General features: G+C 39.2%; 1 protein-coding gene across 3 annotated transcripts in view; it reads right to left on the bottom strand.

The window, feature by feature from the left end:
* Nucleotides 1–19,489, bottom strand: part of GRIA4 (glutamate ionotropic receptor AMPA type subunit 4) — a 240,367-nt gene that overhangs the window by 72,550 nt on the left and 148,328 nt on the right. For all 3 annotated transcript variants that reach the window (XM_056329584.1, XM_056329585.1, XM_056329586.1), the window contains exons 5-8: nt 5,926–5,979; nt 3,824–3,982; nt 1,864–2,031; nt 134–238 (exon numbers count right to left, since the gene is read on the bottom strand). In XM_056329584.1, the coding sequence (XP_056185559.1) occupies nt 134–238; nt 1,864–2,031; nt 3,824–3,982; nt 5,926–5,979 (486 nt within the window). The remainder of the gene's footprint in view (nt 1–133; nt 239–1,863; nt 2,032–3,823; nt 3,983–5,925; nt 5,980–19,489) is intronic.

Genomic DNA, 19,489 nt, shown 5'->3' with positions numbered 1-19,489 from the left:
ATACTATCCATGTATTGAATACACTATATTTTTTTAAACCACCCAGAGTCTAGTTTAATTTGTTTGCATAATCATTTCATCATACATAACTCATGTATATAAAATCAGGTTAGTAAATATTATTAGCACATACCTTTCGAGGGCCTGTGTTTTTCAGCTCAAAGACATCCATGGTGTAGTTGACTCTGCGACCATAGTGGTCAAACTGAACATTTCCTGTCAATCCTTGTATTCGAATCTACAAATGAAAGAAAAAATATCATGGAAGATCCAGCCTTTTAGTCTTTATTCCAAATGTCACAGCAGTGCAATTTATCCTGGCTATGTCCTATGATTATCATAACAACACTACTATAGAATAGTCAGGCATTTTAAAGCAAAAAAGTTGGCTACTTTTCCTTTGTATTCTTTTTTCTTGTCAAACCATGCTTAAAATAGGCTTAGATATGCCAGTATCTAAGTGCTACAAAAGACACTCAATGGACCTTCTCTTCTTCCATGCTTTGCAGCTCAACACTTTTGAGCTGCAGGTCCATAAGAGAAGTACATTTTCAACCGTTCTCAACACTCCTGCAGAACATTTTGCATCATGTGAAATAAACTCATAGGATGTTTGGCCTTTGCTCATATATCTTTTTACTTCACACTCTGGTGGATTAAATGTACAAATCTAGTATATACTGCTCATCAAGGTAAACTTGACAACTACCTTGGCCTCAGCAAAACAATTTACTATTACAGAACATGGGTGACATGCACAGGGCCTGAAAAGAGTGTTTTCAAAGCCTTAGAGTGGAGAAGGGCAGCCCAGAGATTGGCTGTTGCAGTTTTCTACCACCTGTGTATCAGCTGAAACCAGAATTATTTTTTCTTTCAGCACTTTACTGCCTCACTGAAGGATACCCAGACTGTGGTCCTCATCTCAAAGAAGCCATGGCCATATTGCTGCTGGCTGTGATCATATCAGGATCCAGCCATGCAAACCTCTTTGGCCAGATTCAACTCAGGCTGTCTGCCTGAACACAGAAGCCTGACTTCATGCTTCTCTCGGTTGTTACAGATCTGCGCATCTGCAAGGAGTATGTGAAGCATAAAAAATGCTTTATTTCTCTCCCTATGAGTCAGGATGTGGATTTAAATCACTTACTCTTTCCCTCTGTCCATTTCTATCTCTGCTGATTTTTCTCCAGGACTGAAACCTTGGTTTCCAGGCACAGAGCTGCCAGCTCTGTCAGCAGTCACTTCTCCTCAGCAGTTTCTCCTGAGTGGAGCCTGCTCATTTGCAATGATTTAAATTCTACTGCAGGATTTTTATTTTCTTACTGTCCCATTCAAAGGAAAGGCTAAATCATCTTGACAGAGATCTGGAACTTTCTAGGCATCCATATTCATCAGGAATTCAAAATCCTGACATCAGAGAGCAATAGCTCTGGGTTATTTCTTTAAAAAAACCACCACACACACACAAAAAAAACCCCACCTATGTGATTTCCCTGGGAGAAATCTGCTTTAATTCATGATGACAGAAACATATTTGAAAGGTTATATTATGTAGGTATACCCTTTCCCTTAAATGACAATTTCTGTACAGCCAGGTTATATGTGAAAGTAACAGATGAGATCATCAGTTCAGTGGAGGAAGTTCCAACTACCTTAATAGAACTAACAGTAGTTTCAAATAGTAGTATTTCCCCTCTGCCTTCATTCCAAGTTATAAACCAGAACAACCCCAGCTGTTCCAAATGAAAACTGAAAAATAAATTTTCCCTTTCCTGTTACTACCCTTGAGTATCTTCCAAATCATATAGCGTACAACTAGTATCTGATATTCACAAAGATCACTAGAATAAAGCCTACCCTTACCTGTTTTAATGTCCTCTCCATATCAATTCCTTGACCCCATGGGGCTGCAGGGTTAGCAAGACAATCACCAGCATTTCCTCTCCTTGAAATATCAATTTTCTGTCTTCTAAGATTACGGAAAGTTTCAGCCATCACAAGTACTCCATCATATGTTAATGCAGATGTATACTAAACAGATGGACAAAACCACCACTTTAGAGTTGGCATGTCTTCACAAAAATCAGCTGTCTCGGATATTTCTAGTTTGATTCATTATGCAGCAGTTTCCACAACTTCATTTAGAAAAAATCTTTCCTCAAAATCAAAAGGAATTTTGTCTAAGGGATGAATGCGGGACAGGGAAGAGTACATTTCAGTAGCTCCAGCTTTAAAACCATAGTTCTTAAGGGTAGAGAAATCTGCCTCTGAAGAATTCTTAAAAGAAACAAATTAAACAGGAGATATTCCAGTCTTAATTTTTTTTCAAGTTGCCTTATACATTAGGGAATAACCACACCCACCCAACTTACTCAAAAGTAAAAGAAAGTATCTCACTGAGAAAATATAACTGAAAGAATGCACAGCTAATGAGCAGACATCGAGGCTATTTGGTTTCTTAAGAATGATCAAGGGTATGTTCTTGCTATTGAAAAAACTATCTTGGCTCTGCATAACATAGGGCACTGAATGGTCTACATTTCTACACAACTTTAGGTTGAGAACATGTCAGATGAAATGTGTAGAGCAAGTCTTCAACAGATGTTAGTCCAGAGCCACGTCAATAAGCCAGCATTTTCTCAGTATGATCTTCTGATGAGCATATGCCCAGGACTGCTATTGATATGCTCTGTAATTTCTGAAATTTAAAATCACTTATTCAAGTCTAATTTCCTTCCTTTTCTTCATCTTGCATATTGTAAGCTCTTTGGGACATTGTTTATAATCTAAAATTTTGGTTATCCATAGGTGAATTACATGCGACTCAGATTAATCATGCTGACTTCTCAGAAGGAGGCAGCACAATCCTGTTCATGTGGCAAGGAATCCTATAGGCTAAATTGTTCCTGTCACCAGTACTTGGGAATGTCTGTACTCCATAAACCACAACATCCTCGGTGCTTTCTTTTTTTCCTACAGAACATAGATTTTTTGAATATTCACCAGATTATGTAGCTATGCTTTGTACTACCCATGTTGATACCCCCTCTAGAGTTTGCTAACCTACTAACCTCCCAGCCAAAGGAGGGCTCGTTGCTTATCTTTGCACAGTGCCCTCTGTGAGAAGCAGAAAGAAAGAAGCAGAAAGGAGCCCAGTTTTAACTAGGTCTGATATACATTAGTACATATAATAACAGAACTATTTTGATGAAGTGGTATTTATAGCTATGCTGTGATTTGCCTGCCAAGAAAATTATAGGTGAGATTAGTATTTTGTTACCCATCTGTGAGGGATTAGGATAGAGGAACACTGGGATGTAATTTCACTGTAAGATCATGCCTGAAAGTGATTACTACACCAGGTTGTGAGATGGATAGAATTTCCAGAGGAAACTCCAAATACCAATTTAAAGGTAGTAAATTTACAGTTGTGGTTATATCTCATATACAGTAGATTTCAGCTGTTGGGAAAGCTGGGAAATCTCTGTACTCCAAGTGAATCTAGATAATTAGACTAATTCATGTAAAATTGGTTGAAATTAAGTTGTCAGTTAAGTGTTTGACCTTTAACTCCTGTCAGTAGAGGGGTGAAGCTGGAGAATAAGTGACAAAGGACATTAAAGTACATCGGCAAAACGTGTTGCAATTTGTGTTTCTATCATACATTCGTAAGGATAGGCATAATTAGTTGCCAGTAACAGTAAGATCAACTGCCTTCTCCTTTAACTAAACATTAAGGTCTTCATTCATGTATTCAACAACGTCAATCAGAAATTAGAACGCTTGAGTGATATTTTTGGTAGCACTTCAGATCAGCCAGTACCTTTGGTGGGGTCTCAGATCCTGGGTATTCTCTCTGGTCCAGCTTCTTCCAGCGCTGCATCAGCTTTGTTACCATCGGGGTACTGAAATCTACTAGCTGAAATCCAGTCACATTGGCTCCTCCATGCATAAATCTCTCCAGAGAAATATCCTTGAATCCCTATAAAATCAATTTAAAATTTTGTTTGCCCTTGTACACCACTGTGGGTCCAATCTGTTCTAGGTCAGTGAGGCAGCATAAAGAATGCACACCAGCAGGTTTCCATTATAAGCCAAAACTTAAAACGATAGAATAATGTTGAACCTTTGTTGATAGTTTCCATGTATGTAGTAAGGAATGAAATAAAACCAAGAAATAAATTTCCTATATTATTGCTAGGGTGGTCTTGACAGCTAAGCAACACATTGCTGGGAATGGCAGACAGTTTTTGAAGAAATGCCTTTGGCGAATCAACTGAAAAGTGCCTGCAGAATATTAAAGCCTTAATCCAATTTCCATCAAAGTTGGCAGATTCCAATGAGCACTGTACTAGTGCTTTAACCAATATAACCATATTTCTTTGCATGTTTGCACAATGACCAGTGCTATTCTGTAAATTCATTTATTCCAGGATTCATTGTTTAGGTTGCAGGTGTCTGAGATAATGAAATAACATAATAGACATTAGAAGGCAGAGACAGCACATGAGGATCTCACTGTTGGTCCAAGGAAAACATCAGAATCACACTTCTGTGAAATAGGATGGTGGTAGCTCTCAGATCTGATACATATTGAAAGCCTAGAGTGACCCTCAACACTGAAGGAAAAAATAAAGTATACATATTTCCCGACTTACTGGTTTCTCAGGCTAATCTGTTCAGTACATATAAAGACAGATTCTTTAGTAACATTTGCCTTTAGAAATATAACTGAACCTCAAGAAATTGCATAATGCAAACTGCTAAAGTAAGCTAAGAAACAAGCATGAACCTTTCTGCTCCTTTCCTAGCTGCTATGTTTAATGCCAGCTCAGAGGTATCTTATTTTTATTTTAAGTTCCTCTGACTGATATTTACCCATGCAAACAGAAGTGCACTTAACTTAAAAAGGAAAGATTTAGGGAAAAAATATAGTGGGGTACTGACCCAGTACCCCAGGAAAAAAATCTGTTAAAAGAAGATATTTGATTCACGTCCTAAAGCACACTGACAGTAAATATAAAAGATGACCATGTTATTGAACAGCCAGTAAATAGCAACGTGTGACCCTGCTGAAGCAGATGAGTAGATGTGCCTGTCTCCACTGTATATTCCACTAGCAGTTTACTGCAACATCCAGCTCCTTGTTTACAGCAACTATTTTGCATGGGAAAAGTTACTTGGGGAACTATAAATTTGTAATGCTGAAAATCTAATTTGGAAGACCTAAGAGAACAGACATGTCTCATTTAAAATACCCGAGGCTGTAAAAATAATCTGATGTGATTTTAAGTTAAGGTACAAGTACATCAAAGCACAATAAAATCTTTCGCGCCAACTAAAATTCCTCGAGGGAGAGTAAAAAGGAAACAATTTAAAGCATACTTTCACTTTGTTTTTCCAGGAAGGTATTTTGGCTTAAAGAACAGGTGATTTTAATAATAAAATATTACATTTATTCTTTCTTTGCCCTCTTCTGAACATTATCTGTGTGAATGTGCAGTTTAGACTCAAAGTGAAAATACTGAACAAGTAATTTGACTGGAAATAGCTGATCTTACAGCAAAATGAACGTTCCCTGGAGAATGTAGAAAGTTACCTCAAGAAATGTTATGTTACTAATATTAAAAAGATGAGTCAAAATCATAGCATAGTTCTGTAAATTCTAATTCAGCCACAAGATACACTTAGCAGTCCTTTATGCTACATTGATTTTGATAAAATTTAAGATGGTAACATTGTGCCCTTCTTGTCTAGATGGCTTTAACAACAAAACCAGGTTCTTTTACGCACCATAAAGAATGTATTATGAGCAACCACATATTAGCAACAAATGGCAAATGCTGTGTGAAGTGGTATAACTTCAAAGTAAAACTGACTGTTTCACTTACCGAGCAGGGGCATAATTCTAGAAAAGTATCTTACCAGGTTGGCAACAATATAATGGTATCCTTTAACATGCTTTCCCACGCTCACAATCTGTGGGAGACAAATAAGAAAGGAAAAGAAAAAACTATGTCATATAGTTTTCTCTAGAAAGGTGTTTTCATAGCCAGAAAGATATAAATTCTGAAACACATAACATCAGTAATATAATGTTGCACGTCTTTCTCCATATAGCTACCAATAAGGTAGCTATAACTTTCCAGGTGCTTAATCATGGGAAAAAGTTAAAACCAAAGTGAGTAAAGCAATGAACTGGTAATCTGAGTGTCTTCCATATGATTGAAAATGTTACTGTAGTATACTATTTTATCAGATAGAGCAACTATGAGATACAAATTCGGGAGGAGGTCACACATTAGCTAGAAAGCCTACCTGCTGATGTACCTTTTCATTTTAAATAACTGTGGAATTTAGAATCAAACTGGGTTTTCATTTCTTGGGATCAAACCTGTTTGCCCTTGAGGTGCTCAAGTACTATGAGAGTTATTCACCTCTTAGGTAATACACTAAAGACTTTGGGAACGGGCATGAGTGAGGAGAACAGAGCAAGAATGGACAGCAAAACTGCCCTTGAGTGTTTAACCAAAATATAATGTCAAGTGATGCAAAAAAGGAACAAACATGATGTGCAGCCACTACAATCCTGATATGGCAAGATCAACAACACGTTTTAGACAAAACCTATGTCAGCCTATGAATTTTATCAACATCATTGCCATTTCTATGATGGAATGCCTCTTATTTGATGTGCTGAAAACCAAAAACGAAGAGAGAATATTTTGCCATAGTAGAAAGTGGTGTTAATAGTTTCATTGCAATTAAAGCTGTTTTTACTAAATAAACTAACAATAATACCTGTAACGTGCAGCTTGCATTTAATACCAGTAAAGAGTCCTTTTACCTCTTATTTTTGATTGTTTACCACTCATTTAGACAAAGCCTGCTTGCAACCCAAATGTGTGGGTTTTTTTTTTTTCTCCTTGTACTCATCTCCACAAAGCATTTTAGTTCCTTCCAAATGAATAAATAAGACACAGCCAAAACTTTTCCATGCGGTGCAGGTTACTCAATAGGTAATAGGAAGCTGATGGATCTATCTCCTTTCCTGCTTTGGCATCTTAGCTCTAGGCCCTGTCCTGAAGAATTGGCAACTTCTTGCCTTTTATGGATTGCACCTCATGTTCGAAAGACAGAACAAAACACTCTGTAAGCTTTGCAGCCCCTTTTCCCAGTGCAGTAAAAAATACTAATATCACATTTTGGAGATGGGAGACAAGTTGCTGAAGGAATAAATAATTTGGCCAAAGACACCCAAGAACCCAGGATCTAAATCTGGATTAAGACTTGGGAATGCTTGTTTCCTGGCTATATTGTTCCACTGATTCAATTTGCTTCTACAGCAGAGCGGACGGGAAAACTGAAGGGATGTGGCATAAGCCTCTTGTGAAGACTGTTTTAATTTCATTATTTTAAAGTAATAAACAAGCAATTTGTCTGTTATCCTTTTGTTCTTCTTGTCTCACAATTTCTATTTCATATTTATAGTCTGTAGCTAAAAAGACTGTATTTAAAAAGCAAAACATAAGCTAAAAAACCCACCAAAAGACACCACCACCATGACCAGATTGTCACCCTTCATAGAAATTAATTGCTTACTTTGGACTTAATCAAACTTCCATTAAGTTCAGTGATTAAATACCATTGCTACCATTTTACTGAGGGGTGGCACCAGCTCAACACGTGTGTGAGAAGGGTGCTGTCAAGCCATTTTTTTTCACTGAATAAAAAGGTTTAGATCCCTGCTGGTTCAATGGCTTCACAGGGATGTGATCCCTGACACCAATAATGCTTTCACGTCTGTACTCCTTCAGCACACATGGTAATGAAAATGCATTTGCCTCTCCATTATAGGGAAACTGATGTAGACTAAACCCTCACATTTTAAAATTACTATAGTATCACAGTTTGAATGTAAGTGGACTGACATGATTTAAGATATGTACCAGATCCTCAGCTTGGGCAAACCACTGCAGCTCCCTTTGAGCTCTTGGAAGTTGATGTGGCTTTGGCAATTAACACTCTTAGTGATCTGTTCCCTCGTTTGGTTTTGTAACAGAAATTGTGAAGATCATTGCAACGTATCAGTCAAATAAAACATGAACAACCTGTAACAGTTGAGGTACGTCAGACACATGTCTATAGCTGTCACAGTCAAAATGAATCGATACTGCAAATGATTAACCAGATACGCTTCTGTGCTTGTTCCTAGCAAATGCATGTAGATATCATTGCAGAATTCCTGGATTTGATGTGAACAATACAGAATACTTTCTTGGGGTATTTTCTTCAGTGTATTGTCTCAAAGCTTGCCTCTGAGGGTGAGTGATAAAGGTACACATTTAAGTATTACCTAGTTGTCTTAACTCCTTTATAGTCAGTGGAAAGAGCAGACACTCTGAGGAAATGATTCATCTTATCCTAAAGCACACATGCAGAATTAATTAGATAACTTATGCCCTGAAAGTGCATGTTTTTCTGCACTGACTAGAAAAAGAGTTGATGGTAATTAGCTCTGATGTAGACACCTACATTATATATCCCTAACGTTAACCAAGACAAATTTCACCCTAAGAATGTTGATTATAGAACAGAGAAGAGAAATTATGCTATATGGCTTTTATTTGCAACCAAGATTGGATACAAATCTGATTCTGAATCTGGAAATATTTATGGTTATTGATCACACACAGTTTGCAAACCAGGAATTGCTTATGATTTAGGAAAAAAATTTGCCTGTTTAGTGAAACAGCTTTCTGTGAGCATCTCATACCATTGAATATCTAAAATAGTGACCTTTCTCAAATACTCAAAGCAGCAGATTATGATCTAAAAAACAGGATATGAATTCTTGCCACCTGAAGAATTACCTTCCTCTATACTGTACTTCTGCACTGAGATAAATTGAGGCAATGAACTTCAGTCCTTCAAAACAAGAAAAAGAATTTCTGACAGCTACTCAGTCTGGAATGCAAACCCTCATACTTTTCTTCTCTATTATTAACTAGTTAGCAGTGACTAGAGCTTTAACAGAGATGAGAACTCAATCATTCCATACAGGTAACAGTAGATACTGCCCAGAACCATAAACTAAACAGATCAGTGCTGGTGAGTGAGGAAAGAGTATTTTTCTTCTATGGCAGAGCAGGGCAGGGTGTGTGTGTGTGTAAAAGAACCAGCAAATCTATTCCAAAAGGAATAAAACAGGACTGAGATTTTGATAAATGAGAGTGTTCCAGAAAGCCTTTGCTACAAAAGTTCATTAAGTCTGGGGGCACCTTAAAACCCCAGGTACTTCCTTGTGCACTCCTAAATTCAAACGGAAGGGCCAAGCTCATCACAGTCCAGAGAGAAGGCTTTGCCTAATATCTACATTAGCAAGTAGCTTAGTTAATAGGATGGGTTCTGTACAGCAGAAATGTCGGTGCTAGGGAGATGGCATCCACAGTATGCATGTTTCAGGGTTTTACTCTGGACTGTCTCTAACCTGGTCACGAGACTGAACTCACACTACATTTCAGGCGTGCCTGTGGGCACATCTTCTTGTTTGGTGTCATCCAAAAGAAAATCAATGCATGTATTTTGAGTCTGCCCTTGATGTCAAATGCAGGAATCATGAGATTCACTTCAAAGAGATGTTCCTGACACCAACTAAGATGCTTTTGTGCCTGTGGGCCCCACTCTCTTAGACAGGCCCTGGGCATCCATGGGGCAGGTGGCAGATCCAGGTGTAGCACAAGGCTGAGCAGTGAGAATTGTCTTCATATCAAAAGGAAGGCCCTGAAGAGAGGCCTGTGCTGCCACAGGCACCTGCGGTGTCTCTGCCCAAGGAGCAGGACATCTGATTTGGCTCTCACCGTGGCCAGCTGCAAAGCCTGAGACAGTGCTAGGCATCAAAGATGGCTTTGCCAGTCACATAAGCGGCAATACACCCATGGACCTGCTGATATGGTAGGTCAGGGTCATAGTAGGTCAGGGAGGAACTTCTGCATGTGTAACTGTCCTTTTCATTGCTTCGGGATGCTTTGATTCAAAACTACCCTAGTGCCGGCAACCTGAGCAAGTGGGATGAGATCCATTCCTGCCCCCTCATGTAGTACTTCTTCACTTAACATCTTCTAATGACTTATTTTTGCTCTGTACTCCTACTCTGACCTGTACTTAAACACAACACAGAGATACTGCACCTGGCTTTTGTTGCAGTGAGAGTTTAAGATGACCTCAGCTTGCTCAGGGAGATTTTGGGCAGAAAGTGTTGGGAAGGGTGAACTGATTTGTGACTTCTTTGGGGAAGGCTGAGAGCAGGGGAAAGCAGGATGCTGCACTGGCTTTTGTGTATTGTTTTGCCTCTTTTAGTTCCAAGGTGGCTAGCACCTGTAACTGGAGCTCTTTTATACTCTTACTTGTAAAACTGAAGAAATTAAATAATCAACACTGTTCTGAAGAATGAGTAAGAAAATACAGTCTGCTTCCCAATTACCAGTAACAGGAAATAATAGAGCCATTCCGTGTATTATCCAGTAGTCACGCCATCAGTGAGTACTTCATTTCAGTAAATGCAACAGGATAGAATCAAAGAAAGTGAAATATTAAGGCCAGCTGGCTATCAAGGTTGTTTCAGAATGTAATGCAACTTCTTTTTTTTTCTTCTAAATATTGTTGTGTATGTGAGTGTCTGTAGAAAAGTGAACTTTGAAAAAAAAAATCAGCCTTAGGCCTACATTTATGTATAAGAAACTAAAAAGAACAGTACATTGTGAGAATTTTTACTTGCTGATCTATCATACTGCAATTAAGAAAGTGCTTTATTCTGATTTCAGTGATTGCAGTGGCAATCAAAAGCAACCAGAATTATACCACCTACTTCAAAGTGTGGTAAGAGCAGGGCCAGTGATGTCTGAATCCAACTTAGGCTTTAGACACAACTCTGAACTTTCTGACTTTATCATACAGTACTGTTCTTTCCATTTAGCTGAACAATAGCCTGGCCTAGGAAATTCAGAAACCATTCCACTATTGAAAAGAAGAGCTACCAGGATCTGCTTTGATTCTTTTCTTTTTTTACCCCTGGAAGTGGCAAGTTCACTGACTTTGATAAAACCATTTCCAGACTTACACCAGCATCTGAACAGAGAATCAGGCCCCAAGTCACCCTCTGACCTTGGGTCACCAAGGGACCCAAGTCACTACTAAGAAATGGATATTTCATATAACTCATTCTAAAGAATGTTTAACTTCTGTAGCATGAAATGTCCCTCGTTATGATTTCCAGAAGATGGAGGTCAGTACAGCTGGAGTGAAAAGGACTTATTTTCAGTTAAATCTCTTCAAAGGGTGATAGCTGTGCATTACCAATGGGATTTTAACAAAGGTTTTCCTCCTTGCTATTGTGTCACAATCTGCTGCCTTAAGAAAAAGAATACCTGCAATAAAATGAAGTCTGTCTAACACAATATAAAAAGTGTGGAGACTTGTTAAAGATGGAAGATTGAGACCTGACCTGAAGTATTGTGGCAGAAGTGGCGATGATATAAACCACAACTGAAATGGGATTTTATACAATATCTGAAGCAAGGATAAATCTTTTACAAAGCCATAAAAAAGCAATTGAGAAACAAGCTTAATTTTAACAGCTAGTGCTCACAAAAGGGCACAGTTGTTGGGGAAAGGGCTGGCTGTGAACAGCCTACAGCCAGCAGAGAGGATGTTAAAGGCGGCAACGAACAAAGCAGAAGTGGCTTCTTACAAATCGGCACTTATTTCTCTGTTGTGAAGGCAGGCACTGAGCTGGCACAGCAGTGCACACACCTGCCTCTTGCACAGCCAAGCAGAGGGGAAGGATGCTTCCCACACAGCCCCTGTGCCCACAACCAGCTGGCAGGGCAGAGCCCTGTGCAGCACAGGCAGCTGCCGGGGAAGAAAACCTGGAGAGGTGACTCAAAGGCCGTTAACCTGTGCCCTGAGCATGGCTGGTTGCTTTCTTCTGGTGCTAAAGTTGCTTGCATTCAAAGCTTACTCTTGTGAAAGGCTTACTCAGTGCTAAATGGGATATGCAGACTTGGAGGGAAAAAGGAGGTGAGGAATGGGAGGAAGGGTGTAAGACGAAAGTCACTTTACAAATCCTCCAAACCATTTGTATTCATCCTTTGTTTTCTATCATCTACTTGTTCTTTCAGTAACTGAAATAACCTATTTCTCAGGTCCAAACCTCATCAGTTTTGTGGTGCAGTGACAAAATGTGTTTTTATCACTGTGTAATGTGGGATGGTTATTGTGTGCAAAATCCCAGCTGCTTCACAGAAAATGAGCCTAGGCAGAGAGATGCTCCTGGATCTGCAGGGTGAGGAAAACGCTGGTGGCAGTGCCAGCAGCTGGGTCCCTCAAGGAGAAGGGCTATCGGTTTGCATAGACATAACCATGTTACTTAGAAGCAACTCTGTAGACCTCTAGGGAAAAAAAAACCCAGCAACAAAACATGGAAAGGAATGATGAGGAAAAGGCACTCTGAATCTCTCACCCCGCCTTGGACTAAGAAGAGATAACAGAGAGCTGCTACTGTGTCCCTGAAGTAGTCTAGATCCAGCAATGCTGCTACCAGGCCAAGTTACTGTGTGCTGTGCACATACCAAAGTGTGAGAAGAACGAAACCTGCATTTTGTTCATGCAAATCAAAAAGATACAGAGGAAAACCAGACAGTCCATGACATTTCTGACTCAAGGGAGAACTTGAGTATCTGACTCAAGGGATAACTTGGTATCTGCATTATGCAACTAAACCACATGTAAATGCAATGTGATCTCTTGATAAATACTTACCTGTGTTGTGCTAGTGATTCTTTGTGCCAATATGCTGCTGTGTTCATGAAAAACAGGGAAAGCAGAAGAAACTGGGGAGGAATGATTGAACTACTCCCCTGTTTAATTTGTGTGTCTGGTTAATTTCTGCCTTCCTGCAAGTATTGTGTTGTAATGTATTAAAAGTATTATGTTTTAATCTCTTCTTCTTCTTCTTCTTCTTCTTCTTCTTGTTATTATTATCTTAATTATGCCAGAGATGTAAATGCCATTTGAAAAAATGGCAGTTGCTAGCTTCAATTAGTAGACACACAGGAAACTTAAGATAGGGAAAAAAAAATCTAAACCCAGCAAAATTTACAACTTGATCAATTTAGAGAAATTCAGCAGTCAAACATTACTGTTTCAGGCTTAGCATTCCTGTGGCAAAATATTGAGAGCAGACCAAGAAGGACTGGAATACGTCAGCTTCTGTGCTTTCCTCCATTCACACATTTATTTACTTTCATTTTGATGGTAATAATAATAATTATCAATCTTGCTATGACAGCCTGCTCCATTTTACCCATCAGAGATTTGGTTTTCAGTGCTAACACATACACGGTACTTTTCAGTTACACATCTCAAGGCTCTTTAAGGCTGGGAAAGCTGAGGATCAGCGATGTCAAACAACACCTTGAAGAACTGAATTAGTTAGACAACAATGAACAGTGCCCAAGACACTGTGCAGCTACTTCCCTATCATGCTTGTTAATAAGTATTGTTAGCTATTATTAATTAGAGTTTATTGGCTTGTAATTTTTACAAGGTAAGATTAATGATACCAATACTTTGGTATATGACTTTACATCCATGATTGATTTTTAATACTACAAAGTACAATGTACATTTTTTTATTATTACGTATCAGTTCAGCTGTGTACATCGAAGCATTAAATATGTGGCAGATGCTGCATAGCAATTTTCACCTCTGTGTTTAAAGGCAAATACAGTCCTGGATGAGCAGCGAGGCTTGATCTCGCTGATAGAACATTGACAAACCTGAGGAAAGTGCCTGTCTACTGGAAAACATCCCGCTTAATTCTTATGGGCAGAGGACGGCAGGGAGCAGGAAAAAAAGACTAGAATTAGGCTGTCTGGTAGACCAGGAGCCAGAGCGATGATCTCTGACAGCAAAACTGATTCACTATGCCAAATTGAGAAGAAAATGCTGCTCACAGTGGATACCTTGGAAGACTTCTAACACAGAGAGCTGAGGGCTGGACTGTCGGATGGAGATGGGTGGGAGATGATGGAGCTGCTACAGATGGAAGAAGGAAGGAAACCCATTGCCATTCTTGCAAAAAGAAGACACATTTTTTTGCTGAATAGAGTCCTGTATATGTCCACGTGCATGTGTTTATGTACATATCCATGTGTACAAATACAGCAACAAACACTGTAAATGTTACTGCATATGAAAAAGCCTGAGAAAACAGAAATTAGGAGTAGCAATATGCTCTTTCAGAAAGACGTAAGCATCAAGGTCCTAGGCAAATGCAATTACAGTTAACTTGTTTTTTTCAGTTTGCTTTGCTGAGCTTTGTGTGAAGGTCATTAAGGAGACACAGTTAACTTAAATTCCTAGTAAAAATCTGCCCAAGAGGACTATCAGAAATTAGGAAGAAGTAGCAGAGCATTTAGTAGCAGAGAATGAGGAATCAAAATACTGGAGGAGCATGTTGCCTGGCTTAGTGAGGGATTTTTTTAGATCTGGTCATTTAGACTAGCACAGAGGTTGATCTGATCACCCTGGTACTCCTTCTAGCTGTTTCTAATGCAAGCATATTATGGGTTTGCAAGATTCAGTACAAGATGATACACAATTCACCCACTCATAAGGTATTTTTATCTCAAGAGCTGCTTATAGGTGCGCAAACAAGAGTAAATGAGAAACAAATGGAGCTCATCTGTGTAGATCTGTGCCTTATTTTGTGGCCTGACTCTCAGCCTGACTCAACAAACGCAGCAGGACAGGCTGGGTACATGCTGGATAGGAACAAGCTTCACAGGAAAACTCCTGGGGGTCCTGGTAGACAAGTTTACCGTGACCCAGCCATGCACCCTCATGACAAAGAAAGGCAACAGCCTCTTGGTCTGCATTGCCAGCAGGTCAAGGCAGGTCACCCTTCTCCTCTGCTCAGCTCTGGTGAGGCACATCTGCAGTGCTGTGCTCAGTGTTGGGCTACCCAGTACAAGAGAGACACAGGCATACTGGAGTGGGTCCAGAGAAGGGCCACGAAGGTGACTGAGCACTTGAAGCATCTGTCATGAGGAGAAGCTGACAGAGCTGGAACTGTTCAGCCTGGAGAAGAGAAGGCTCAGGCAGATCTTCGTCCAGATGGGGTGTTGTGGGGAAGGTACCTGACTTTCCCTGGAGGTGCACAAGAATGCACAAGAAAGGACACAGGTTGCAACACAAGAAATTTGAGCTAGATACGAGGAATTTTGTTTTTTACCATGAGGTAGTCAAGTACTGAAACAGGGCATAATGGGGTTGTGGGATGTCCATCCTTGGAAGTGGTCAGAATTTGACTGGACAAGTAACCTGATCTAAGCTTGCCCCCTTGAACAGCGTGAGTGTCCATGACCTTCACAGGTCACTTCCAACCCCAATTATTCTCTTATTCTGTTTGTAGACTAGAGCTGTTCATGTCAGTACTTCACAGTCGGAATTTCAAAACTGGGTCCAAAATCCGCCTAAAAACAAATCTCAAAGCTCTAGGACTACAGTCTTCCTTCTGGTACCTTATTTGCTCTGTATTGTTTAGTATGTGCTGACAATGAGAATTCTGACAGGAAAAGAAATGGAGGACCACAACTGTTAACTTCCAACTTCAGCATTTCATGCTTTTGAAAAATTCCTTATGTAATTTTAAATATCCTTTTCATATAGATTAACTGAAAAAAGAAAAAACAATGAAAGGCCAAAAGAAAAGGGCTAAAGTATTTACAGTTAAAGCTATCCATCACGATCTAAATGATTCTTATATTACACTTTTCAGCTTAATTGTAGAATCTGTTTGGAGCATTGACTTCATTGTATGTCTAAACGCATTTCTGAGCACTGAACAAACTGTAAGTAATAGCTGTGAGATCTGCTATGGCCGAGCAAATGACAGTCTGCTTCTCTAGTAGTAAGTGCGAGTGTCTGAAGAAGTAGAAAGAACAAATAAAGTGGTTGAACAAATCACATGTATTTTCACTGGAATTTTCAAAATGATTTTCTGTGATATTCTTCAAATCTGACCACAATTTCCTCACTTTCTTACAGTTCACTCTTGCTTACAAGTTAGAAAACAAAGAAATAACAAAAGAAACCTATGACGTATTTACTGAAAATAAATTATTCCAAATAATGAAATGTAAGCAAAACTTAGAATGATATAGTTTCCTTAAATCTGTGTGTTTTGCTATATATTTTTAGTCCTGTCTCCTCAGGTAGGCATATTTGTGCTACTGAGCTCTCTGTGGGTCCGTCTATCAGTTTTCCAGTAAAATATTTTTTAACACATTTGGCAATTTCAGTTATATTTGAAAGGAAGAAAATGCCTCTAAGACGTTGTCTAGGACATCAAAGTTATCTAGGACATTAACTCTGTACAGTCCATATTAATACTGGCTGCCGGGTGGAGAAGAGAATCCTATATTTTTTTTTGCCTCCAAAGGGGTAAGAAGGACCCAGACACTACACCTCCTGTCTGACAGCTGCTAGTCAGCACACGGGTTCTTTCAACTTGTACATGTTTCTTCATTAGCCAAGGAAGTGCCATTTCTTGCTTGATCAGTACATTTTTGGAAATAAGATTTTTATGGTGCTGGTGGTAGCAGCAGACTAAGAGAAAAACAAAGCCCTCAAAAACCAAGGAGGTAACAGTCCTCATTTCTTAACTGTTTTAGTAATCCTAAACGCTGCTTCATTCTGCTATGCGCAGCTTCTGGATTGCTTCAGATTGTAATGATGCAAATCAAGCAATGAGAAAAAATATTTTGATTTAATAATTATTAATATTTAATAGTAATGAGAATAAAGTAATATGAGAAGAAAAATAAAATAAAAAACTCAATAATTTTGTTAAACTGGGAAGCCTGACTTGGGGTTTCATAAGTTCAGCTGAAATATGTATCTGGTATTAGCTTTGTTTGGGCTTTCTCAGTAACAAATAAAACCACATTTCTTTTGTAGGCATATTTATTTTGAAATGTGAGTTCTGAATTTCAAATAGAAATTCAGTAAATATATAATAAAATTAAAGTAATGATTTTCTACACCCTTTATCCTTAGGCTGACTTGACTTCTGATTTTTGGTGAATAAGCCAGAAATGTGAGGATTTTATTTGCATGGAGAAATGCAAAACTGTTTTAGAAAGCAGGAAGAAAAATGAAATTAAAAGATGGAATAAGAAAAGATGGAAAACTCCGAGTGAAAAGTGAGAGAAGCACATGGGCCTGATTCTTGCTGTGCCATATACAATAAATGACTACTTTGGCCTGGACTGTTCAGATGCTGTATTTCTTGCTGCCAGTATTAGCTGATTAGTTGCTAGGAAATGGAAATCACAATGTTACGACGTGTCTCAAGTATTCATTTCATATTAAGCAGAAAGTTCTTTTTAATACAAAGTCAGGGGACCACTTTAGAAACACAACTTGGAAAGAAGAGACATGCAAGCAGAGAATTTCCTGTGCCTCTGACCAACTTTCATCCTTTGATTCAATCAGAGTTATTTTTGTGCTTTTAAAAGACCACCTGCTGAAAGTGTCACGAAAAAAGGGATGTTGATAAACAAGGACGTAATGGTCCTTGACAGAAGAATATGAATGACTAGAAATGTGTTCTCCTATATAAGCCATATCTGTTACACAAAACTGTGGAGATGTCATTTAATCTGTCTGTATCTTTGTTTTAACTCCCTTTTTCTATCTTGTCCCAGTAAGCTGGAAAGATAATGGTAAAAACAATCTTTAATTTCATGCATGTAGGAAAATGGGGCTTTGCCTCTGTTTCTAGTCACCTATGCAATAAAAATAAGGGATTATCATAGTTTATTTTTGAAATTAACAACACGTGGCATTATTTTTATTATGGCTGTGTATGAACAGATGAAACAAAGAGCCAGGTAAATAAACTGGGGAGACATTTAATCAGATTTTGTGAGATCGCTTATAAGTTTCTAAAAAAACATTCTGTTAAGCATAAAGAGACCTCTATAACTGTTAAGAGTAGACGGCCTTTCTCAAAAATGGCAACACACTTTCTGGAAGTTCTGGGGAAAGCTTACATGAAATAGATCTTCATAAAATCACAGAATCATAGAATGGCTTGAACTGGGGGGGACCTTTAAAATCATCTAGTTCCATCCCTCCTGCCATGAGCAGGGATACCTTCCATCTTCATTTTACTGCTTTTCCTGCTCCTGCACAGCACTAAAACACACTGTTTGTCAGTTATTTCTGGGGTAAGAAGCTGCCAAGGCTGCCCTGAGAGGCCACAGCAAGGGAGCAGTCCATGCCCAGAGCCACACCACCCCCAGCTATATACCAGGTTTACACTGGTAAATTAAAATGGGTCAGGACCTGCTTGCCTTCCCCGAAGGCAAATCATGTGTGCCACTTAAAGTGGACAAATAAAGAAACCACTTACGGCAAAAGTCTTGATGTTTGCAGTCTGTCTTTCAGAGCCTGAGACTGCAGGATGATAAGGTCTGCCAGAAGAGTGTAAAGGAGGAGTTTCACTCACAGGCACCAAAAAGGTTTTCCTGGTTATAGCTGTTGTAAGATATCAAGGACGTATAGTGCTCTTCCACCATCAGAAGAACAAAGTCTAGAAAGAGCTAAAATTTTCTTGGTATGCTTGAGACAGAGCAGTTTCTCGAGAGTAGGTGGAGATCTACAGACTCAGGCTGAAAATGCTGTCTGTCTTCCTGATGAGCTGAAGCAACAACTCTGTGACCCTGCAGAAATGGATGTCTGTTATGGTGTTGTGTTCAAACAGGACTTTGAGCTGAGCCATGCCAATTGGCAGTAATACTGAAGCCAAGCGAAACATTTCCAGTCACTTCCAAATAGCTCCAGTTGCTACTGGTGACTGTATGGTCTTGTGTGTGAGAGCATGACCAAAGAAGAGCACAGCTTTATTAAGAAAACCATCAGAGTCTTGTAAGTCTTGGCATAGCCTTGAGAGGTAAGATCCACAACCTTTTCTGAAGCTAAGACAGTAGGGGGCAATCCAAGTAAATTGGATATAAACGTTGTGTGTGCGCTGAATGCATCTCTTGAATTTAATGGTAGCCATACTCTCCCTTTCTAGAAGGAAATCTGAAAATGAAATGCCATCTCTCTATAACTTATCCTTACACGGAGCACAGGTTTGGCCCTTGCCCAAAACGCCAACCTCACCACAGCAACACAAAAACCTGAAAGGAAGACCATATGATGAAAATGCACATCCTCAGGTGTGCACAGGGGAAGCACGGATATCAGATACATCACTGGGTTCCAGGACAGAAATTTTCCCTGAAGACAAGGCTCAGGTATGGAGTGTGGAGGCAGCTTCTACACACAAGGCACATGGGGAGTTAAAAATAAATGACCCCCCCCCAGCGAACTAAGAAAAATACAGGAGACCAAAAGAAACAGAAAATGGTAAGA

The sequence above is a fragment of the Falco biarmicus genome, chromosome 2, assembly GCF_023638135.1.
Source record: "Falco biarmicus isolate bFalBia1 chromosome 2, bFalBia1.pri, whole genome shotgun sequence".
NCBI lineage: Eukaryota > Metazoa > Chordata > Aves > Falconiformes > Falconidae > Falco > Falco biarmicus.
This window is presented reverse-complemented; position numbering and strand designations above follow the sequence as displayed.